The sequence below is a fragment of the Gallinula chloropus genome (genome assembly GCF_964237585.1).
Source record: "Gallinula chloropus genome assembly, chromosome: 6".
Taxonomy (NCBI): domain Eukaryota; kingdom Metazoa; phylum Chordata; class Aves; order Gruiformes; family Rallidae; genus Gallinula; species Gallinula chloropus.
The window spans coordinates 1,964,522-1,976,141 of record NC_140091.1 but is presented as its reverse complement, the minus strand read 5'-3'; the positions used below and the strand labels follow the sequence as shown (position 1 = coordinate 1,976,141).

General features: G+C 62.4%; 1 protein-coding gene across 1 annotated transcript; it reads left to right on the top strand.

The window, feature by feature from the left end:
* Positions 1–1,453: 1,453 nt before the first annotated feature.
* Positions 1,454–10,610, top strand: AK4 (adenylate kinase 4; the record flags this gene model as incomplete). Its single annotated transcript, XM_084265918.1, is given in 5 exon segments — positions 1,454–1,638; positions 7,248–7,365; positions 8,627–8,799; positions 9,537–9,655; positions 10,496–10,610. Coding segments are annotated over 5 exon segments (669 nt in total). The 5' UTR covers positions 1,454–1,494.
* Between the last annotated feature and the right edge of the window lie 1,010 nt (positions 10,611–11,620).

Genomic DNA, 11,620 nt, shown 5'->3' with positions numbered 1-11,620 from the left:
AAGCGGGGCCCTCCCCGGCCCCCGCCGCGCCGAGACACCGGGGCAGCGGCCCAGGCCCCCGCCTCGCCCTCCCCGCTCCCCTCGCCCCTCGGTCCTCCGGCCGCTCAGGGAAAGGGGGAAAAGGGGGAAAGGGGGGTAGGACGCGGTGGCCCCGCTCCTCCCGCGGTCTGGCCGGGGCCCGGCGGGCGGCCGCACCCCCGCGGCGGCAGCAGCGGCAGGCCCCGCCCGCGTAAACATCGCCGCCCGGAAAATAATAGTGCGCAACGGGGGAGCGCCGCGCCCCGGCCCCGCCGCGCAGCCCCGCCGCGCAGCCCCCCCGCTCCCCGCCCCCCCCCCCGCCGGCGGGCGGCGCCAGGCCGGGCCGGGCCGGAGCGGCAGCGGGCCGGACCCACCTGCGGGCGCGGCGCTCGGCGGGGCCGGGGGCGGCATGACGCAGCACGGGCTGGCGGCGTGAGGGCCGCCATCTTGGTGTGTTTATGGCAGCGCCGCGCGGCCATGTGACAGCCGCTTCCGGGGGCGGGGGCGGCGGCGCGCGGGCAGGGAGGGAGGGAGGGAGGGGGGCGGGCACGTACGCGCGCGCGCGCAACCCCCTCGCGGACGGGCGCGCGCGAGGAGGAGGGAAGGAGGGAAGGAGGGAGGGGGGCGCGCGCGCGCCGGGCGTCCCGCGGGGAGGGGGTGGGCGGGGGGGGGGGTGTGTCCCGAGAGCCGCGCGCGCGGCGCGGGCCGAGCCACGCGGGCAGCACCCGCGCGTCACCGCACGGGGCGCGTGGCCAGGCTGCGCGTGGGCAACCCGCCGTGCACGCGCGGGCCCGCGGGGAGCGCCGTGCGCGGGATGCGCGTGCGGGATGCGTGTCCGGGCACGCCGTGCGTGTGCAGACTGTGTGCGGGATGCGTGTGTGCACACGCCGTGCGTGTGCGGGCTGCGTGTGCAGGCTCTGTGCGCACGCCTTGCGTGTGCGGGCCGGGTGTGTGTGCGGGATGCGTGTGCGGACGGGGTTTGCAGGCTGCGTGTGCGGGCCGTGCGTTGCCTGCCCGCAGCTGCTGCCGCAGCCATCGGCCCCTGGGCTCACGGCCCGTCCCCGCACGCCCCGCAGAGCCGGCGCCGTGGCCGTGCCGTACGTGCCGCGGCCGCCCCAAGCGCCGCCGGGCCCGCCCGCTGCCTCCCTGCAGCCTCGGGGCGGGCTCCGGGCCCCCAGTGCCCGCCCCCTCTCTCTACCCAGGAGCACCGGGGCCGTGCGGGACCCGTGGGGCCGCGGGCGGGCCCGGCGCGGCTGCGGGACTACAAGTCCCAGGGTGCCGCGGCCCGAGGGGGCGGGCGGAGCTCCCCGCCGGTGCTCCCCCCGCCCTGCTGATGTGTACGGGCCGCGGCGGCGGCTGGATGCGGGGGGAGCGGCGCGGCTCGGCACGGAGCTGCGGGCGGCGGGGGGGGCCGGGGCCGTCTGACGCTCTGTGCTGCCCCGCAGGCACCCGGGCCGGGCTCCGTGCGGCCGGGCCATGGCTTCCAAGCTGCTGCGGGCGGTGGTGTTGGGCCCCCCCGGCTCCGGGAAGGGGACGGTGTGCGAGAGGATCGCCCGCAGCTTCGGGCTCCAGCACCTCTCCAGCGGCCAATTCCTACGGGAGAGCCTCGGCGGCGGTGAGTGTCCGCCCCGGCGGAGCGGGGGACCGGGGAGGGCGGAGGGGGGGATGACGCCTCCATCCCCAGGGCATCCCGAACGGGGATGGGGAAGCTCATTCATCGGCCGCTTCCTCCAGCCGGAGCTCCCGCAGCTGCCCGGTACAAGCGGGGTCGGCACCCGCCGTGGTGCTGCGGTAGCATCATCCCCGTGCTGGGGGGCGGGGGGGGGGGTGCAGATCTGCAGGAGCCCCGGTGAGTGACCCCCCAGCCCCCGGTCGCACACCGACGGCTACCGGCTGGCCTGTGGTTAATAACTTCGTCCTGCCACAGGTTGCTGCATGGGAAGGGGGTGGGAGCCGCGAAGGGGTGGGCGGCACATGGACAAAATGTGGGTGCATCTCCCACGGTGGGAGGGATGGGTGGGGGACCTGCCTTGGTCCACAGGGGAACCCACGCAAGGGAACATCGCTGTGGGTGGCAGGGTGCTGTGGGGTGCCACGGGGTGCCGGCGCGTGTCCCCTGCTCCTTCCAGAAAGCAGGAGGCAGAGGAGGTGGGTGGCAGCACCCACCCCGCACAGAGCACCCCCCTCCCGACCCAACATTTAGGGCTTGAGGCAGAGAGTGCAGCGGGGGCAGCCCATGGGGCAGGGTGATCCTGCCCATGGGAACAGGGCTCCATCTCCACTGTGACATCCAGGCCCAAAGCCCCTGGGGAACTGACTGTCTTCCCCATGTTTGCCCTGCCTGGAGCAGTATTGGCAACTGGTGGGATGCTCCGTGGCTGGTGGGATGCTCCACGGCCCCGCTGAGGCTTGGGAGCGAGTGTGCTGCACCCCACCTTGTGCTCCAGCTCTTGGGCAATCCCAGTGTAGTATTTTTTTGTCCCCCAAACAGTTCCTTCTCTCTCCTGAAGTGCGAAAGCCTGGCCCGGAGGGGAAGCTGACTCACGGGGCAGAGGAACGGTAAAACAGCAAAACAACCCAGAGAGAACCCAGAGGAGGTTTTTCCCTTTGCAGGAGAGTAACAGAGCAGTGGGAGGGGAGAAAAAGAGAGAGAGTAAAATTTGGGGAGAGCCGAGTCCTCCAGCAAGGGTGCAGCTGTGCTGCTGGTCACTCGTTTAAAAATACCCAGATTTCCTTTTATAAATATAAAGGACAATAATATTTCCTTTGGAGAGAGAAAGTCCCCATGGCTGCTTTGGCTGAGGCTCAGAGGGGCTGGGTGGAAAGCCAGCAGAGGCGCAGCAAGGAGCGTGGCGCTGCCGTCAGCCTGCGTGCCCACCCAGGGCCTGGACAAGGGGCTTCCCTGGGGTTTATATCCTGTCGAGCTTCTCTGGGGACACCGGGGAAGGGAGAAGGGGCTGTGAGTGGAGCCAGATGAAGGCGTTTCCCAAAGGGTGCGGGGTGAGGGCGGTTTGGGTACGGTGGGTGTGCCATCCAGGTCCCACCGCGGACGCGGGCAGGGGCCGCAGCGCTGGGCGAGCTGCGTGCAGCTGGTTGCTGGTTTCTCTTGCTGTTTGCTTTGGACAAGCTGCTGCACGCCGGCGCTGCGGTGTGCCAGCTCCGGGGGGGAACTAGGTGGAAGTAGAATCTCCAGCTCAGTTTTATCATCTGCGCCACTGGCTTGGTGTTTTCGGGGAGCTGGGGCCCTCGGGAACGAGCAGACCCGTTACAAGGCCATCCCAAAGGCACCCTCCGGCCCTGGGGGTTGGGAGTCTTCCAAGGACAGCAGGCAGGCTGGGGTGCACAGGGGATTTTCCTGCTTGGAAAGGGCCCTCTGAAGAGTTTGGAATACTCAGGGGCTGTGTTTTTGGCACTGGGCAGGGGTGCTGGAGGGTGGCGAGCGATTTCCTTGGCCAGTACCTGCCCCGGTGCCCAGGGGGATTGTCTCCGGTGTTGGCAGCATCCCGAGGTCTTCACAGGGCACAGCAGTTAATTTGTAACAGGGCTTAATTTCCTTCCCAAGTGACTTTGGCCAAGGGTCTGTGTCCCCCCCGAGACATGTGGGTCACCTGTCTCCTCACTGTGCTTCCTGATGTCCTGCCAGCAGGGATGGGCTGAGGGTCCTGGGTTCCCAAGACTGGGGTGTTGCAGCCTAACTGGGGTGCAGTCAGCATCCCATTAACCATCCGGTGATTCCCCTCTCTGTTAACTCCAGATCGTGCTGCCAGAGCCTAAATCCAGTGTTGTTCCACGGGACAGAAAGTCCAGGGTTGCTGTGTGGGGTCTGGAGGTGGCCACGCGCAGTGTTTGGGAACAGCCTCTCCCCCTGCCTGGTCCTGGGAGGCTGTTTTGCCCTTGGTGGAGGGGGACGTCCCTCAGGGGTGGATCTCAGCATTGCTTTGATGAGGAGGGATCGGGGGGCTCCTTGGGAGCCCCCCCAGAGCCTGGACTCCTGTGCATTCAAGGGTGGATTGAACTCAGGGTCGTTAGATTAATGGGATTGAGCCATGGAGCTGAGCACTGCACGAGCACCCACTGCCCGTCCTGCTCAAGCACCACCTAAGCAGCCCCTTGCTACCTGTAGTAATCACAGAGCAACCCCTCTCTGCACCCAGCCATAGCAAAGGGGGGTTATTTTGGTGCTCACATAGGCACCGTGCAGCACAACAGGGGTGAGCCCCAGCTCCTCGCTGGGGGCAACCAGCATCATCCACCCTGCTTGGGAAGGGCTGCCCAAATCCTGCTCCCCTTCAGCTGGGGAGCGCTGTGTGGAGCAGGTTGAGCTTTCAGGGCTGGGAAAAGGAGGGTGAATGTAAAAGTTTGGAGGTGAAGGCCAACCTGAGGAAACCCCAGGGGAGCAGGGCTGTGCTGCAGGCAGGATGTGCTCTGGCACATCCTGGAGGTTGGGGGTCCCGGGTCCAGGCAGCTCTGCAGGTCCTGCATGCAAAACAGGTGCCTGTTCCTCCATGGTGAGAGGAGGGGTGGTGGTGCCAGGATGAGCAGGGAGGGAGAGGAGGGTCAGCAGTACCTGTTGGGAGGCTGTTGGCACACTGTGCTGGTGCACACTTCCCTGTGCTAGGACACATCCCCCGTGCTGGGGAGCACAGGGGAGCATCAGCATCCCTGGCAGCAGAGTTATCCATCCTCTGCCCGTATCGGGGCCGTGGGAGAACAGCATCCTCCGCGGTGCAGGCCTGTGGGCTGCCACTTGTGTTTGCAGATTTCAGAGCTGTGGCTGGGTGGATTGGGGGTTTGCAGTGCCAGGCCCAGCTCCAGCAGCCCTGCCGAGCAGCAGCCGGTCCCGTGGATGCCCTCAGAGCGGCCGCAGGACCTTCTGGTGCAGCTCCAGCCTCGTCGCCGCGGGGCTCTGCCCCACGGGGTAGGGGGGAGCAGCCTCCCATTCCCCTCTGGCAACGTGCAGACCATGTGAATGAATATTACAAGCTGTAGTCAGATGGGATGATACTTATGCAGGTCTCCACACCGGTTGCATAAGACACCAGGCGTTATTTCCATCCCTGTGTCCTTTGCTTTCCCAGGCAGGAGGAGCTGCCAGCGGCCCTGCCTGCTTGTGGGCAGCAGCAAGAACACTTGGCACTGGAGAAATAAAGGTGTTCTCTGCTCCTGCTGCCTGGCAGCCACCCTGCTCCGAGCAAAGAGCTGCTCAGCGGGGCGAGCCCTGACGCCTTCATGGAGCGGAGGGAGGGGGACGCAGGTCACAGTCCCCGTGATGACTCAGCCCCGCAGGACGGTGACTCAGCGCCTGCTGCCTGCCCCATTTCAGGTGGCAGGTTTCCAACTGGGGAGCGTGGCTCTGCTGGCAGCCCCCATCTGCCCCAGTGTCCTGCCAGGCATCCTCTGTGGGTCGTTTTGGGAGGTTCCCTGTGCTCACCCTGACCCTTGTGGGGTGACCCATGCAGGCTGCATCAGGTTCCCATGTTGGCTCAGATGGAGCTTCTCCACAAAGCATCTTGCCAAAAAACAGCCCCTCCTGCAGCTCAGGAATGACGCCCATGGCTGGGTGCACACGCCTGGCCTGGAAATCCAGAGCCTGCCTCCAACTGCAGGACCCTGGGGGGCAGTTTAGAGAGGACTCCTACTTCTGGGAGGGCTGAAACGTGCTGTCCTCACCAGAAACCTTGCAAACACTGATTGGAGGGTCATTCATTCCTGGTGACAAATGCTATTGCAGCTGTGGTGGGACGTGAGCAGAGGAGGTGGTGGGTCTGGGTCCAGGGGGAGCTGGATGGGGACTGGGCACATGCCCCATGGGCACGTGGGGCTGAAGCAGGATGGGGACCGGGCACACACCACAGCAGAGGATATCTGTGCTGCCCAAACCATTTCGTTCTGCCTCTGAGCAGCTAGAAGAAAACTGCAGGCAAGAAGCAGCTCAACTGGTTGCATCTCTCCTTGAAGTCACACCTGCTTTACCCCAGCTGCAGTAAAAACAGAAGTGGGGTAACCCCCCCGTTATGGGGGGCTGCTGGGGTGATGCCAGGCTGGAGGTGGATCCAGACATGGTGTTACCTGTGTGCAAACCCCCGCTGGCTTCTCCCCCAGCTCAGTCATGTTCTCAGGGATGTGATTGTGGAAATCATTTCCTTACCTGAGCGTATCTGGAGCCTTAAAAGCTCCTTGGGTGCTTTGAAGCCGTCTGCTGCTTCCAGAAGCTTTGAGGTTGGCTGGTGGTGCCAGTTTGCTCACACAGTGGTGAGTTTGCACAGCCACAGGCAGCTTGTGAGCGATGAGACCGGCTTTTCCCCATGGTGCCTGCATGTGGGAACCTTGTGCCTGTGGCCCAGATGCCACCAGAACTGCAGGCATCCCCCAGGGTTTTGCTGGAAACCCCTAAGGCACCAGACGAGCCCCTGCAGCAGTGCTTCAGTGCCTGTAGGAATTGGCATCATTAGCATCCTGTGTTTGGCACTGATGAGCCGGGTGTGAGATGGGTGAGGGGCTGGAAGGGGCTGCCCAGAGAGGGGGTGGGTGCCCCATCCCTGGGGGTGTTCAAGGCCAGGTTGGCTGGGGCCCTGGGCAACCTTGTGTAGCTCCAGGGCTGGAGGTTGGTGTCCCTGCCTGTGGCAGGGGGTTGGAGCTCTGGGACCCTTGGGGTCCCTTCCAACCCAGACCAGGCTGGGATTCTATGGGGGCCAGATCTGCTCTCCAGGATGCTGGAGTGACCGTCCCGCCGCATCCCTTGGCGCTGCTCTACGTCTCCATGACGTGGACTGTCCACACCAGCATCACAGAATCACAAGGTTGGAAAAGACCTTTAAAATCATCAAGTCCAGCCCTTCCCATCCTGTGACCACATCTGTGCCCACACTGGTGCCTTTCTCCAGAACCAAAGGAGCTCCACACCTCACCCATGGTGCACACGCGTGTCCATCGCGTGCCCCTTGCTGCCAGCATCCAGCTGCCAGGGCTGTGAGGGCTCAGCTGGTGCTCACCCTGTTCCTACTCAGGTATTCCAGGCATCTCCATTTCAGCAGCACCAAAAGGACCCCTGGCCCCTGGCTGCCAGGAGCAGCAGCTTGGAGCAGAGTGATGCTCCTGGATGAGTAGCTTGGGAGGACAGGCAGAATTTGAGGGGGAGGGATGATTTTTTAAGCAGAAATGTCATGGGGTGGGGTTTTTTTTTGGTTTTTTGAAGGTTTTGTGGTATTTTTTTCTTCTCTTGAACAGAAGTTGGTGTCTTGGCAAAGCAGTACCTTGAGAGAGGCCTTCTGGTGCCCGACCACGTCATCACGCGCGTGATGATGACGGAGCTGGAGAAGCGGCGTGAGCAGCCCTGGCTGCTTGATGGTGAGTGTGCTGCCAGCGTTCCCTCTGCATGGGAAAATCCCACCTTCCCCCGCTCAAAACATCCCTTTGCTACTCATGGTTTGGCAGCATCAGGAGAGAGAAAAGCCCGGAGGTGTCTTCAGTGGTGGTGGGAGGAGAGGGAGGAGCTGACGTGCTGGTGGAGGCATCTGCCCCGGGGTCTGTCTCGCTCTGTCCCCCCCGAGCAGCCCCACGTGCTGTGCAGCTGAGCCTCTGGCAAAGGTGCCCCTGGTCCTTCCCTTCCAGGCAGGGAAGGAGATGGGTGGAGCCCAGGAGTGGAGTGGGGCTGGCAGCAAGCTGGGAAAAACCTCTCGCCGCCTCCGCAGGCGTGTGATGGAGCTGCTCATCCCAAGCCCAGAAGCCACCCGAGGTGTGGGTGGAGAAGACACCTGGTGATGCCAATGCCAGCAGCCCTGGTGCATCGCTGCTGGTGGCCTGGGGGCTGCTGAGGACCGACAGCAGCTCTAAAGAGCTGCTTTGGGGTTGGTCAGGGGACAGGACAGGGCTCAGCAGGGGGTGCTTACCTGTGGTGTTGGACAGGTGTGATAGATGGGGACGAGTGGCCGTGGCTGGTGGGGGGGCAGAAACCCTCCCTTGCCCACCTGCTGAAGCTCTGAGAGGGGCATAGAGAAGACCGAGGGAGTTGAGTGATAAGAGGCTTTCAGAGAGCTCTCAGGCTCTCTGTGGTTCCCAGCTAGCACAAGTCTGTGGTTTAGTGCCATGGGCTGGAGGGTGGCTGGGTCTGGACTTGGTCCCCCATCCTCCTGAGCCCACCCCTCAGGGATTTATAAGTCATCCCCCCTCCATCTTCTCTGTACAAACCATTTTACTGCAGCATCCTTTATGCCTTCTGTGCGTTCCTCACCCCTTGCACAGCATTCCATTCCCTTCAGCTTTTCCTCCAGCATTCCAGCATTTATCCCTGTTTTGCTGCTGCCTGTGCCCTCTTACCCACCTCCAGCCCCACCAAGGGGACACCAGCCCTGCTCCAGCCCCAGCTTCCCAAGGAATAACGAGCCCACAGCGACCCACGTGTTGTATTCCAGGAGCCAGCACTGCAGGAGCTATTTTTTCTTGCAGCCATATGGTGGATGCCCATCTTTCACAGCCTGGGTGCGACAGCGAGGAGCCGCCGCGCTGCCCTAGCTCTGGGGATGGGTGGGTTTGGATCCCTGGGTGCTGCTTTCCCCCCCCCCTTCCTCTCCTCTCATGCCAGCCCCCCTCTGCTGCTGTACTTGCACAGGTTTCCCTCGGACGCTGGGGCAAGCTGAGGCACTGGACAGGATCTGCGAGCTGGACGTGGTGATCAGCTTGAACATCCCCTTCGAGACGCTGAAGGATCGTCTGAGCGCCCGCTGGGTGCACCCCGGCAGCGGGAGGGTCTACAACATGGACTTCAACCCCCCCCACGTCCACGTAAGAGCCCGGCCAGGGGCAGCTCGTGGAGGGAAGAGATGGGAGAAACCTTTCTCTGCCCAAGCTGGGGCAGCTCCCCTAGGGAGAGAGGCTGAGGGAGGTGGGCTGGGTCAGCCTGGAGAAGAGAAGGCTGTGGGGGGACCTCACTGCAGCCTCCCAGTCCCTGAAGGGAGCAGAGGAACAGGAGGGGAATCGGCTTGTTAAAGGGCAGAGACTGGCAGGACAAGGGGGCTGGAGTGAAGCTGGAGGAGGGAAGGGGGAGAGGAGATATCAGTTTTTTCCAGAGAGAGTGGTGAGGGGCTGGAAGGGGCTGCCCAGAGAGGGGGTGGGTGCCCCATCCCTGGGGGTGTCCAAGGCCAGGTTGGATGGGGCCCTGGGCAACCTTGTGTAGCTCCAGGCCTGGAGGTTGGTGTCCCTGCCTGTGGCAGGGGGTTGGAGCTCTGGGACCCTTGGGGTCCCTTCCAACCCAGACCAGGCTGGGATTCTGTGATTCTATGAGTGTGTAAAAAAGCATTGGGGAAGAAATCCTGGGTGGTGAGAGCACTGGAGGGCTCTGCCTGAAGGAGCTGGGCTAAATGTTAATGAGGAGAATGGGATTTATCCTGAACGCTGTCCAAGGATGCTCGATGGCTGTGGGGCAGGATGAGGTATTTGGAGGCAGTTGTGTGGCAGGGAGCTGCAGTGTGGGTGGTGGGGCTGGGGGCTGCATCCCCTTGATGGTGTTTGCCCTCCCACAGGGTGTTGATGACCTGACAGGCGAGCCGCTGGTCCAGCGTGAGGATGACAAACCCGAGGCTGTTGCTGCCAGGCTGAGGAAATACAAAGATGCTGCAAAGCCAGTGATGGAGCTGTACAAGTGAGTTGGGCTGTACCCATTAACCACAGTGTGCCCCTAAAAGCAGGCATGGGGGCTGTTCCCATAGCTGCTCCCATGCCCACATCCCCCCAGCATCCCCCCAGCATCCCCTCAGCATCCCCCCAGCATCCATTCCCACAGCATCCCCCCAGCCCACAGAGCCCCAGCACAGACCAACTCACCTGCCCCACGCTCTGCTGATCCAGGGCAGTACATGCTGAGCTGTCACCCTGCAAAACCTCAGGGGTTTTTTGGGTCCCAAGGGGTTTAGGTGAAGCACAGGGTGACTGGCAGGAGGGCAGGAGGAGGGGGAGCCCCCAGGGCTGGCTGGGATGGGGGTGCTGTGAGCGCAGCCGTGATGCTGGGCTCGTCCCTTCTGTGCTGCTGGTAGTTTGGGGCAGTTGTCCCCTGGCCCACTGGGGAACAGATGGATCACTGTAGTGGGTGAAATCCGCTGCTGGAGGAGGGTGAGTGCCTGGGAGCACTTGTAAGAGCCGAGGTGGTGCGTGGGGAGGCCCAAAGCGGTCTCCTATGGGAGGGGGGAGAATTGGGGCCCTGATTTTCCTGCTGGCTTAAGCACATGACTGATTTATGTCTCTGAAGTGCTTTAGAGGGCGAGTGGTGTTCAGGGGTAGGAGGATGAGCCCTTCTGGGTGATGGGATCATCTGTGGTGTACGGCTTTGGCCTCTCCATGTGCTGAGCTCCTCCCAGCAAACACCCTTCACCCCCTTTATCCCCCTCCTCGTGCCCAAAACCCTGTCAGTGAGCTTCCAGCCTGGCCAGGCTGTCCTCAGGACCAGCAATTCTCCAGTACTGACCTCTCCTTCCATCTCTGCCAGGAGCAGGGGCATCCTTCACTCCTTCTCGGGGACAGAGACCAACAAGATCTGGCCCTACGTGTACACCCTGCTTTCCAGCAAGATCCCACCCGTTCTCTCAGATGAGGAGAACTGAGCAGCTCGTGCCAAGGCCCAGGAGCCAACGTTGTCATGGGTTTGGTTTCTCTGCCTGGTGCTGGGTGCTCAGATCAGCCCATCGTGTGGTACCTCAAGCCCCTTCCCTGGGTGACGTGGGGTGGGTACCCGGTTCCAGCTGGCGTCAGGGTGGAAAGATCTTTGCTTATGAGGTCCAGTCTGCTAGGATAAGGGTTTTTCTTTTCTCTTCTGAGGCTACAAAGCATTCCTGCCTAGGGTCCAAGGACGCACAGGGTCATGATCATACCAGGTTTACACAGCTTGCATTGACATCCTCACCGCCCCTGTCTCCATCCCAAACTACAACACCCATCCCCTTGCCCTGCAGCACCCTTCCCCATGGGCTGCTCTCTAGGTTAGGGTCGTTTGCTGATTTCTAGAAATTATTTTCCATTCGATTTCTCTCTCAGAGAAATGAAGCTGTAAGAGCAAGGCTTAGCCCAGTGGGGCATGGAGAACATGTACACTGTGGGGCTTGGAAATGTGAGGGCCACATTTCCAGTATGAGTACACTCATGCTCCTTGGGTGGAGAGGGATGAAACCCCTGTTAGTTAGGACAAGCTGCTGTACAGCAGGATTCCAGGGGGTGCTGTGACGCTGCTGTGCTGGTGCTGAGCTGCACTCCCTTTATGCTTACCTTGTCTGTAGGTGTTGTTACCAGACACAGTCATGTTCCAAGAGCTTCTCCCAAAGATTTCTTTTAATGTGTGCTGTTCTTGGGGGGAGAAATCCAGTCATTCCATCTTCTGTGCTGCCTTTGTCCCTGAGGTCCCCCCTGGAGATGGGGGTGTTCCCTAAGCAGGTCCCACTGCAGCATCCCTGGCAGAAGCATCTTCTTCCCTGGGAACCTCCAGAGGGATGAGAGCCTTCCCTTACTTTGGATGCAGACAGGGGCTGCTGAGGGCTGTGCCCAGGCATTTCCCCAACATTTACAGTGTCACCCAAGTGTGTCACCCCTCTTCTCATGTGCAGGAGCTTTGGGGTCAGAT